The 11,937-nt window shown below is 31.5% G+C and overlaps 1 protein-coding gene across 1 annotated transcript in view; it reads right to left on the bottom strand.

Moving 5' to 3' along the window:
* Positions 1–916: 916 nt before the first annotated feature.
* The window catches only part of LOC122271730 (fibrillin-1-like), a 23,636-nt gene continuing 12,615 nt past the window's right edge, over positions 917–11,937 (bottom strand). The window contains exons 5-8 of the mRNA XM_071185324.1: positions 7,632–7,754; positions 4,818–4,951; positions 2,279–2,331; positions 917–1,106 (exon numbers count right to left, since the gene is read on the bottom strand). Coding sequence (XP_071041425.1) covers positions 917–1,106; positions 2,279–2,331; positions 4,818–4,951; positions 7,632–7,754 — 500 coding nt within the window. The remainder of the gene's footprint in view (positions 1,107–2,278; positions 2,332–4,817; positions 4,952–7,631; positions 7,755–11,937) is intronic.

Consider the following 11,937-nt stretch of genomic DNA (forward strand, 5'->3'; position numbering starts at 1 on the left):
TGTTTATGTTTTTGCTATATGTTTATGTGTGCATAAATTTTGATACATTACCTATAGAAGATAATTTGATGTAAACATTACATAATGTTATACTTAATAGCTATGCATGTTTTCTTGTACACAGCTTTTACTTTACATTTGTTATTTTTGTTGTGCTTGAAGGATTTTTATTTGATCAATTAGTGTGTGTTTTGTTATAATTGAATTGAAAATTCTGATGGAAGGGGTTGCAAGTAATTAACCATAATTTTTCTAAATTTAATAATGAAATAAAATTTTTTTGGAGAGGGGGTATGTAATATAGAATTTCTCATACGAGTCATTCTATATTAACTGGTAAGCTTAAAACATATGTTTCTTATCAAGTTTAAGATGTAGAAGTCGGTCTCTCACAAAGAGCCATAAAAAGTCAAGATGAACCAGATAAGGCCAGATAAAAGATTATTTTCTGAAGTTAATGGGCAATAATTCGTAGATAAAGTAGTCATTAAGATAATCCCAAAAATTTCCCACCGTCAGAGTGGTGATATCCTTTTAGCGAATCAAAATCTTTAAATTTTATCAATTGAATGACGTTTCAGTACGATAAGAAGATCCTTGCAACCACTCCCATTCGGAGCCTCAATTTAAAATCTCGGGACAGCCAAAATTGCGTGTCTTCCATGGCTAGATAAATCTGGGCCAATTCCAAACAATCCCTGAAATGGGGAAACCATCAATGTAAATATCCCACGAACACTGTTTTCCATACCACATATAACGTAATAAAATGACTTTTTATCAGAAGCCGCCTAAGTCTCTTCAATTGTCTAGCCTTTAAAGGCATAACATTACATATATATATACACACAATTGCAACTAATATAAAAGGGTAATATGTTTGCCTGTTATATTCATATACAATATATTTTAGGTATCAGTAATAGCGCAGCATTTCCTTACTTTCAGTGGCTTCACTCTTATCCAAAATTAAATGAGGAGGCATTAAGCATATGTTATTTGTTCCACCAACACATGAGGATTGATCTGTTAGGATATTGATTTGGTCTAGTGGATCTGTATTTAACTGTACTTCTATCAAGCAATTATAGGACAAAGTTTTCATTCTAAAAAAAGAAATAATGTATTTAGTGTTTAACTTCTGTAGAAGATTGCGTTCTAATAAATATTTGTAACACAGGGAACACATATTCAGCTTAGTCAAAAGCCTGTTGCCCAGTTAATAGCACCCTTATATTTTAGGCGGGATACATAAGGTATTGACTATATTACTGATTTAATAAAGCTGGCGATGTATCTACAGGTTTTTCATTGCAGGTCTAGTTTTTTTTTTTTTTTTTGAAAAAAAGAAACAGAATCGCAGACGGTTACTTTTTGAAACAGGGTATAAAAATAGCATTTATCCAACGGTGCCAATTTGAGTAGTAATATTATCATTGCAGGAAAAGTTTTATTGCCAGGGTTGATCAAATATAAATAAGACTTCTAATAACTAAGCACTACAACAGTTCTTTCAAAAATATTATTTCTTTACATATTTTCCGTAAACTTCAACGCACTTTTTCCAACCTTTTGAAAGTTTCTTAATCTCGGTAGCATAAAAACAAGTTGGCTGTGCAGTCAACGAATTGCACGCAAAATCTCCATTTTGATGAAAATCTGTCTACACTCCAAGTGCTTTTGAAGGGGTCCAAATAAATGGTAGTCCAAATGTGCCAAGTTCAGGCTATATGGAGTATGATCAACTGTTTCCCTACGTAAGGCCAACTTTCCACCCTTTTTGTAAAAATTTATTCTAGTGGAAGCTAAGTTTATGTTTCTATGTGTTATTTAACTTGTTTTTCCACACCACTACATAACGATAAAAGTATACAAAAGTTCATAAGCAACTTTTGTTGCGTTACTGCGGCTTTATGAGGTGTCCCATTGCTTGTTGCAACACTTTGCTGATGGGTATGCCACTTGGACCGATTACTATTCTTGGACCGATTCATAGACCGATGGACTGGCTTGTCTTTCGCTAAGATATCACAATAATAAGTTTCTAATATACACACTAATAATTTGACAATAATAATTTCAAAATTGTTTGTGAAGAAAATCAATGTACACAACACCTTGTGAGTCCTTGAAAACACTTGTGAGTACCTCAGCAACGAATCAATGAGATTTCGCTTTGAATTTTTTTTTTACTAATTGTTAATTGTATTTAAAAAAAAATATTTCCGCTTTTTACACTAAATTTATCACATTTTAAACGAAGCTCTATGATACTCACTCACAACTTAAGATGTAAGAGGACTGATAATTTTTCCCGAGTAGAGTTACCATCTGAAAAAAAAAACAATATATAAATTGTCATCGAATTGTTAATTGTTGAGTTAATGAAAATATAATTCTACTATGTAGAATCATTTAGAAAATAATTATATAGATACTTTTATTATTGCTCGCGAACCTTACTACGTCCGATCACTAAAATATTTTACTGATTGTATTATACGAATGGCTATTTAATAATATACGTACTTAAAATATCAAAGCTTATTTTTAATATCAAATTAGTTTTATTACTTAATTTATATTCCATAATTATCAACCGTGATAACACATCATGCATTACATTATAAGTTACAACTTATAGCTCCAAACTCCAATTTTACCGAGAAAAACGTTTGAAAAAAAATCCTAATTTATCGGTTATAACATACGGATTTCAGCTTATTTGAGAATATAAAGGTTAAAAAGGAGCCAATTGGCTGGTGCCTTCGTAAGAACAACTCTATCACTTTGCAGTTGCAGACAGAAACTCACAACTGGGTGTTTAGTATAGTCTATGAAGTTTAAAAATCTTCATCTTGACTGTGAAATAAAAGACGGTCAGTCAAATTTCTTGTATTAGAAAAATTGATACAAGAAATTTGACTGACCGTCTTTTATGATTTTTGAATACAGCATCAAACACTGGTGTCATTTTCAGCGTAAAAGGTAAAATCTTACAATGACTGCTCCCTTCCAAACCATATTTTTTTTCCCAAATTTGCAGTTATTTAGATCTAAGAGAATTGAATTCCTTCAATGAGCCAGACTGAGATGCTATGAATAAACTTGTGACCATCATAAAAACACTATGCCGCTAACATTTTGAGAGTTGTATAAAAATGTCATTGTATCTGATTTTAAAAACATAGCATGACTAATTAAATTTAAATTAAATCATAATATGATTATTTTCTTTAGATCGATAAACACTCACTAAAAATAACGAAATATTAAAATCGTTCAATCAAATGATGTACTTTTAATCTCACTCCCAAGTAGCACGGGGTCTTATCAATACATAAAAGCATTGACATTTAAACATTTTTATTGCCTGTATGATGGCGATATTTTATTGAAAATTAAAATAACCATCGTCTTATTCATAGAAACTACCTACCTCAATAAAAATGACCACTTGCCCTCATTGGTAATAACATGGAAGGTAATAATTACATTAACGTTTACACGACTATAAAATTGTCAAGTTTGACGCCGAAATCATTTGCCTAAAAGAAGTGTTCAAGCGATAAAAACCTTTTCCGAAATGCAAATATGTAAGCACGAATTATTTCAGGAAAATTATTATGTAAATTTATGTATAATGTGTTGATAAATATTTATGTATTAATTGTATGTTAGAAAAAAATATTGCACATCATAATTGAAACTGAAACTGTATTAAATATCTGGACACATGAGGCCACTTGCTGCTCTTTTCCCATTCATCTTGAGCTACATCTTCGTGGTGTTTCGATGAGGTTGTGGAATGCAAATGAAGTAAAGCAGTATTTATGTGGATGATTGAGGTACTGACTGTGTAATTATATTCAGTAGGGGGAGCACATCATTATTACAAAAGTGATAATACTTATGACAATTTAAAATGATTTTAGAAAGTGGCAGTAATCTAATAAAGTAAGAAGAGCCACTCTGATTGTGTGTTGAAATTGAAAACGAAACAAACCAATAACTTAATATATGCATACCTGCCAACCAAGTACGTAATTTAGTAATTTATTTTGTTGGGTAAAAGAAATTTATAAACAATAAAACTTTAAATTTGTTTATTAAAAAGTAGAAAATTTTATTAATAAGAAAATTTCTCAGTTTACTACTTGAAAATATGTCAGCTATGTTAATATTTTAACAAAATTAATTCCTATTCATACCATAGGGCTTGAATGCGAGAATTAAATTTTTAATACTTAGAACTCTCAATCCTTAGTCTGAAATCACTATGACTCAGAAGACAAAGTGCTAGCCACTCAATGATATGACCCAGTTTCGAATCCCAACGATGGCTGGTTGATATGAGTTTTGCCATTGGCTTGGCTCGCACCCACCGCAGTGCTTATCTGAAATATCCTTAGTGGTAAACGAATAATGGGTTAGAATCTCCTAGCCATTGGGCTAACCTAGGGGGTTTCCGTGGTTTTCCTCCCCGTGTAACACGAATACTGGTTAGTTTCATCAAAATGTCCTCCACGAAGGATAGTTTGTCCTAATACTTAATCCAGGAGTTACCTTGTCTCCTGGATTGGGTTTAAAATTGCAAGATTACGGTGTTTAATATTGATAGTCGATTATTGATAGGTGTTTATTGATGAATACTGAAACTCAAAATTGGGTTGGCTTCATCTAAGGAATGATTTTTGATGCTTACGAGAAAACAACATTAAAATTTTTTATTCGAAATGCATAACATTTATTAATAATATATTAAAATAAACTAGTTAAATTACTTTCAATTATACTAATGACATTATTTCACTTACTGCATCTCTTACATCCTTTTGAAGAGAACTGTAGTTTATAATTTCCTTTTCATCAGAATTCTGAGAAAACTCTGTTGATGGGGCAGCGTAAAATTGCTTCGATATGGGCAAATATCCTAAATAAGATGCTTGAGCTAAATAAGAAAATTAAGAGGAATCAAATTCATAACTATTACGAAATTTTTAATTTCATATCATTAAACAGTTGATAACACAAATTAGAAAGTCAAATCTCAAAAAGACATTAAATAAAAAAAAGTAACATGCTTGCGCTGAATAAGAAAATTTAAAGAAATCATACTTAATAACTTTTATGATATTTAAATGTTATGCTATTAAACATTCGATAACAGAAATTAATAAACTAAATGATAAAAATATATCAAACAGGGAAAAAGAAATCTAAAAAGAAACTATTTCTTGAATGTCAAGATGAATGCTATCGTTATCAGCTTGAAATATACAAATTTAATTCAGAAACCCATTTTAGAATAAGCATAGAAATTTTATAAAGGGTAGGATTATTTTGAGTGAATTATGCTTAAATTTCATTAAGATATAAAAAAAAATTCATGCATTAAAAAATATTTTTATAAAATGGTGTAAAAATGGTAATAAAATGCATAATGATGCATAATGGTAATGATGCACGTTTCAAATGGTACATAAAATAGTAACTTTATTTACGAAAATTGCGCCTTTAATCCATAATAAAAAGATATAATGAAACTCAAGTGGAATAATTATGTGGCATTTACAAAAAGTCGAAAATGTCAATGATTCTTTAAAAGTTTAATATTTCTCAACGGAAAGTGTTTACTCTAATTGAATTAATAATATTTTATTAACTCTTTAACGACCCAAGCAGTGGAAAATTTATCACAGTTAACGTCCTTAGTTTTTTAATCGCATATGAACTCACCATTTTGTTTGGGGGCTCTCTTTGGTCATTTGCTTCACAGCAGGCAAGATCCCCCACGTCACTAATAAATCAAAGACGTGTTTTTATTGATATTGGAACTTCCTGGCATTCATCAAAGAAGATCGATTATTTTTTCCCCCCATAGAACATTTTTCTGGTTAAATATTCAAAAGCGGGAATCTTATACTATAATACGAGGAATGGTTGCCAAGTCGAAAATCGCCCCAGAATTAATAAACTCCGGTAAACTTGGGGGTCTGGGGTTTTTGGCCGCGAGGAATCGATTGGCGCCGGTTTTGAAGCGCTACGGTCGAGCAGTTCGGAGTTACAGATAGGATATTTTCAAACTTTATTAGTTCGCCATAATGGCTATAGATACTTTTCTCCACTCTTATAAATGTATGCTAATGCGAACCTTACAATTAAATTATTAATTTTCGACAACTTAAACCAATAATATACGAAGGAATTAATAATTTAATTGTAAGGTTCGCATTAGTTTACATTTATCAAAGTGGAGAAAAGTTTAACTTTTGTGTTAAAATCACCGTCAACAAAGTCCGACATTTCAACATTCATCAGATTTCAAGCTACATTTTCAACATGCAGAACGCACCTCTACATGAAATTCTTCAAGGAGCCGGAATTTTGGAACAACAAGCGATCAACTCAATTCTACCCGCAAATGGACAACTGGAATATACCGTCACTGTCAGAATGCTTCTCCATTATGCCGAACAAGCTTACCCGACCGTCAAAGTTGCCGTACTTCACCCTGAATTTGTCGCACGCTTCTACGTTACAACAGCGGATGGCGCTTATGAAGGAATGGCTCTTCTCAACGATATCAGCGACCAGAACAAGGCTTCCAACTATCTATACGGCGTTCAACAAGGATTCGACGTGCTACTCATTCCCATTCACAAGAGAGCTCAAATGGATAGAGGCGAGCACAGGATGCTAGGAATTTACGAAGCAAGCTATGGAGAACGTCAACTATTAGTCTGCGATCCAGTCGACAACCCGCTGCCCATCGATAGTGCATAGAACCCGATGCATAGTTTACAATGGTGCACTTTAACCAGTTATCTTTTCACCAATGGTTTCACAAATTTTCTTATGTCATGTATTGTTTTGATAAATCACAATTGAAAATTTAAATCTTCGAGTTAGCTTCGATACCTGTTTTCTCCGAGCGGTGCTCGGTCACCCGCTGGTAATGTAAAAAATGAGATTCTTGTATTTTTTTTTTCAATACTTTTTTCATAAAATAGGCATATCCAAAAAATTATTTTTATTTCAAATTAGGTAATGGTAAATAAATGAAATGTTTTGTCTCAACTTCTAATAAATATATATTTTATTTTATTTTATTACCATCGTTAAACAGCCGACCCAATTTTAGATTTTCGAGTACTAATGTTGAACTTCTTAGCATTGTAATTTTGTACCCAATTCAGAAGACAATCGAACTCCTTGATCAAATTCGCATAAATTTGCCTTGGAGGACTTTTTTATCAAACAAACCCAAATTTGCGTTACATGTAGAGGTAAACCACAAAATCTTCCCGCTGTTAGCTTAACGGCAAGGGGACTTTAACTCATGATCCATCTACCACCAAAGATATTTTACATCACCACTGTTGTCGTTTCGAGCCGGACCAGCCATCGCTGGATTCGCACCCGGTTCCCCTTATTGAAAGGCGAATGCTCTCTATCCCTTGAGCCTCCACGTCTCTAATAAATACACAATAAAATAGTTCAAATCTTCAGAATAGAACCACGCAGAAAATGTCACTAACCGGGTTTAACTATTATGCTCTTAAATTGCTCTACTAATTAAAAATTCCAGAGGAACACGAGAAATAGATTTTTTTTTTTTTTTGTCTTACCGATTTCAGAGCATCTACCATCTATTCCAAAACTTAGCATAGGTGGACATTGACATTCGCCCAGTTCACATGTAGCCGTACGCAGTATACAATTCTGCCTGAATGATTCAACTTTACATTTATCTAAAATGAAACAAGATAGAATACATTTTAATGCGGCTACTAGACACAATTTAAAAAAAAAAACTTTTTTTATTATCCAATTGAGAATAATTTCTGTTAACCCTTTCGCGCCGACTGTCACAAATACGTGACAGCACAAAACCGTATCAATCAGGGTAAATAGATTAAACTGGTGATCAAAGTAATTGTTTAGCAGTTTATTTGTGGGCGGAGTTATAATTGTTTGATTTATTTAATTCACCATTACTTTGTTCAAAATAAAACTATTTAATTATACTTTGAATTAACACTGATTAGATATATGATTAAACTAACAATAATTAAAGTAAAAGCAAAGTAAGTCTGTCAAATTAGAAAAGACTACATTTAAGTTACCGTTTTTTATTTAATTACAACTTGATTCTGATTTTGTACGAATGCTTTTCTGAATCACCCGTCCCCAAGGGGTTAAGTAACCTTTTTCATGTTTTTTTCTCAGAGCTAATCAAAAACATTTTTTATTCAAACAGATTTTCGATGCAAGAAAGTCTAAGAATTTGGGCAATCCATATTTTTCTAATCAGTTAATAATTTTACATTGTTACTGTTTTTTTACGTTTTCACCATAACAACAAGAATCTTCACACAAAAATGTCGTGGCGAGGAAAATTATTGTTAACCTAATTTTTAAATTAAATATCAATCAGTATTAAATAAAATCTGTCACCAACTTTAAATATTTTGGGTTCTATATAGCTATCTACACCCTTGTGCAAGTTAATTGAAACAAACTTTTTTTTCATGTTTTTTAAAGAAGATGTTTTGGGGTTATTTCGGTTACAATGGGGTTGGACCTTTGCAGCCTATTGACGGTATGATGCGTTCTGAGCAGTACATTACTATTCTGGGTAAAAAAGTTGTTCCGGAGTTGAAGAAACGATACCCTGATGGAACAGGAATTTTTCAACAGGATTTAGCTCCTTGCCATACGTCCAAAATTGTCAAGAAATCCATGTCTGAGAATCAAATTGAGACATTGGAATGGCCAGGGAACTCTCCGGATATCAACCCAATTGAGAATCTCTGGGCCATATGCAAGAATCGCCTATTAAATATGGACTGTACAACTATGGAGAAGCTAATCACGGCGTTAATTCATGTGTGGTATAAGGACACAAATATTATAAATGACTGTAAAAAATTAGTGGAATCCATGCCGAATCGTGTCCAAATGTTAATAAAGTGTCGTGGAGCTCATATTATGTACTAAAAACTTTTGAGTTTGTATAAATTTAAATAAAATAGCATTTTCTCTTAGTTTTCTGAATTTATTGAGTTTGTTTCAATTAATTTGCACAAGGGTGTAAGTCTACATCATAACTTAACCGCTTTCCTGATTATTCCGATTTAACTCTGATATGTATATACTATTACAAATATTTATTATTCAGAGAAAACTCGGGCAAAGCAGAATTTGTCAGTTCGTTTTGTTTTGTCACGTTCTTGCTTTGCCGCAAGCAAAGAAAAAAAATCTTTTGTGATTGGAAGTTTGCCAAGTTTTTCTTTTGAGTTTTGCTTTTGAATTCTTAGATTGTAGACGTCTTTTGTGCAATCGAATGTATAATGATTCCTGAATTTGCATAGAAAAAAGAGTAAAAAAAAATGGCTTATCACTTCACTGATGTTTGGAAGTTATCACTTTGTGCTTTCCCTTGTTTTATAAATTATCATTCAAGGATTAAAATTTAACTTTTTTCATTTGACCGAGATAATTCGGCATGGTAAACTAACGGTAAAATAAAAGTTTTTTACTGATAAGAAAAGTAAAATTTCCACTAAAAGCTTGTGCGGTATGCTTTGTTTTTTCTCCTTGTAATTATTAAAAAAATATATTAATTTTTGCATTTTTTTTTCTAAAAAATTAGTAAGGTAATTGGTAAAAATACATTTTATGACCTGAAGAAATTTTTTTCTCCATTAATAAATATAATAGCATAAAACAGTTCTCTGTTTTCGTAGATGAATTCCCATTAGTTAATAAAATGAATCTTATGAATTTCTTTTCTCACAGGAAGACCTTAATTTCCTTGACTGTCACCAAAATAAAACTCATAAAAGTTATAAAAGTTTGTTAATCATCTCTTTATCCCTAATTAGTCCAGTAATTATAACTAACTGTTTTTTTCGAAAAATATAATACCCGAGATATTTTTCACAAAAACCTTGTTATGTTATTATAAATTATACCTGAAATCTCACCAACTCTCTCTCGTACACTTCCTTCTTTCTTAAGGAAATGAGGGAATCTGAGGAGAAAGAATTTAGTTTCTTTAGCCCTATTTAGTCTAGCAATTAGGGATACCAGCTCTTTATCCCTAATAAGTCTAGTAATTATAGCCAACTGTTTTTTTTTTGAAAAAAATAATACCCGAGATATTTTTTGCAAAAACCTTTGTTATGTTATTACAAATTATACCTGAAAACTCACCAACTCACGTCCGTGCACCGCCTTTTTTTTAAGAAAATGGGGGGATCTGAGGGGGAAAAATTGAGTTTCTTTATCCCTAATTAGTCTAGCAATTAGGGATATCAGCTCTTTATCCCTAATTAGTCTAGTAATTATAACCAATTGTTTTTTTTTTCGAAAAAAAATATTCCACATATTTTTTGCGAAAAACATTGTTATGTTATTATAAAATATATCTGAAAACTCACCAACTCACATCCATGCACCTCCTTCTATTTTAAGAAAATGGGGGGATCTGAGGGGAAAAAATTGAGTTTCTTTATCCCCAATTAGTCTTGTAATTAGGGATATCAGCTCTTTATCCCTAATCAGTCTAATAATTATAACCAATAGTTTTTTTTTCGAAAAAAATAATACCCGAGATATTTTTAGCGAAAAACATTGTTATGTTTTTTTCAAATAAATTATACTTGATAACTCACCAACTTTTCTCCGTACATATCCATCTTTCTTATAGAAATTAGGTAATTTGAGGGGAGAGAAGTGGATTTCCTTTACACTGGAAAGTGAGGCATTGTTCCCGATGGTGTTTTTCTTTCATGTTTTTTTTCTTTTTAGCTAAATTGAATGGCACTAATCCAGGCCCCATTGGCGTAAAAGTTAGAAGTACAAGAAACATAATTTTGTACTTGTACCTGTATAGATATCTGATATTGCTGTCTGAACAAGTGAAATGTGCTTTCTTTTTTATATTTGCTTTCTTTTTTATATTGCTATATTTGCTTTCTTTTTTATATTGAATAAGTAGGGAATGAAACTAGAGTCAATTGTACGAACAGTTCAAAAGTTTTAAGCGTTAAGTATAAAAAGTGCCTTTTTTGACATGACTTTGTAAGCATTTTACTCTTCTATACAGGAGCTATCTGAACATGAGAGATGCATTTTCCGAAATAATTTTCTGCACTGCATTAAATTAAATAAATGTTTAGTTGATGGGATCAATAGTTTTGAAGTTACAGAACTTTTCTTCACAATAATTTCCATTTATAAATGCTATTTTTCATACCAAAACAAACTCATCTCAACTTTTGAAATAGCTTATTAGAATTATATTTGTACTTTCCTTACAAACGAAAAAGGTGTTTTTGAGATTGACATTTGTGAAAAATACATCTGAGGTACAAATTGATGATAAAATGTTTTGCACCGAAAATAATCTTAATAAACTTCAATTTCAACCTTACTTACACCTCAGAAAATCAACCTCATATATGACTCTGAAATAATTTTAGTTAAGATTGGGTGAAATTATTTACATCTCAAATATACTTTCTTTCTTGAAGCGTAGAAAAATAAACCATGTACCTCAACAACAAACTCTCTTAGCTGGTTGCTCTAATATAGATTTCCATCAACTTCACAACTACTTCAAGTGTGAATAAAATACTCCATACGCATTGATTATACAGCTTGTCAAGTTGATCTTTTAAACTTGCTTTTAAAATTGACTTCAAATAAACTACAAATCTCCCTTTGCACGTCAAAGCAACCTCAAAAACAGCTTAAATTTCTGCAAGGGATTAAATATCAAATCCAAGAAAAAATTATAAATAATTGGTTTTTTAAATTAAAGAAGTTTCTTAATGAATAGTTGTTTCTCTTAGAGGTGAACCGTGTTCGGAATATTTTGCCTTTAACGTGGAAAAAGACACATTTGATTTTTAATGAGAATCAAAT

This window comes from Parasteatoda tepidariorum, chromosome 9, assembly GCF_043381705.1.
Source record: "Parasteatoda tepidariorum isolate YZ-2023 chromosome 9, CAS_Ptep_4.0, whole genome shotgun sequence".
Classification (NCBI taxonomy): domain Eukaryota; kingdom Metazoa; phylum Arthropoda; class Arachnida; order Araneae; family Theridiidae; genus Parasteatoda; species Parasteatoda tepidariorum.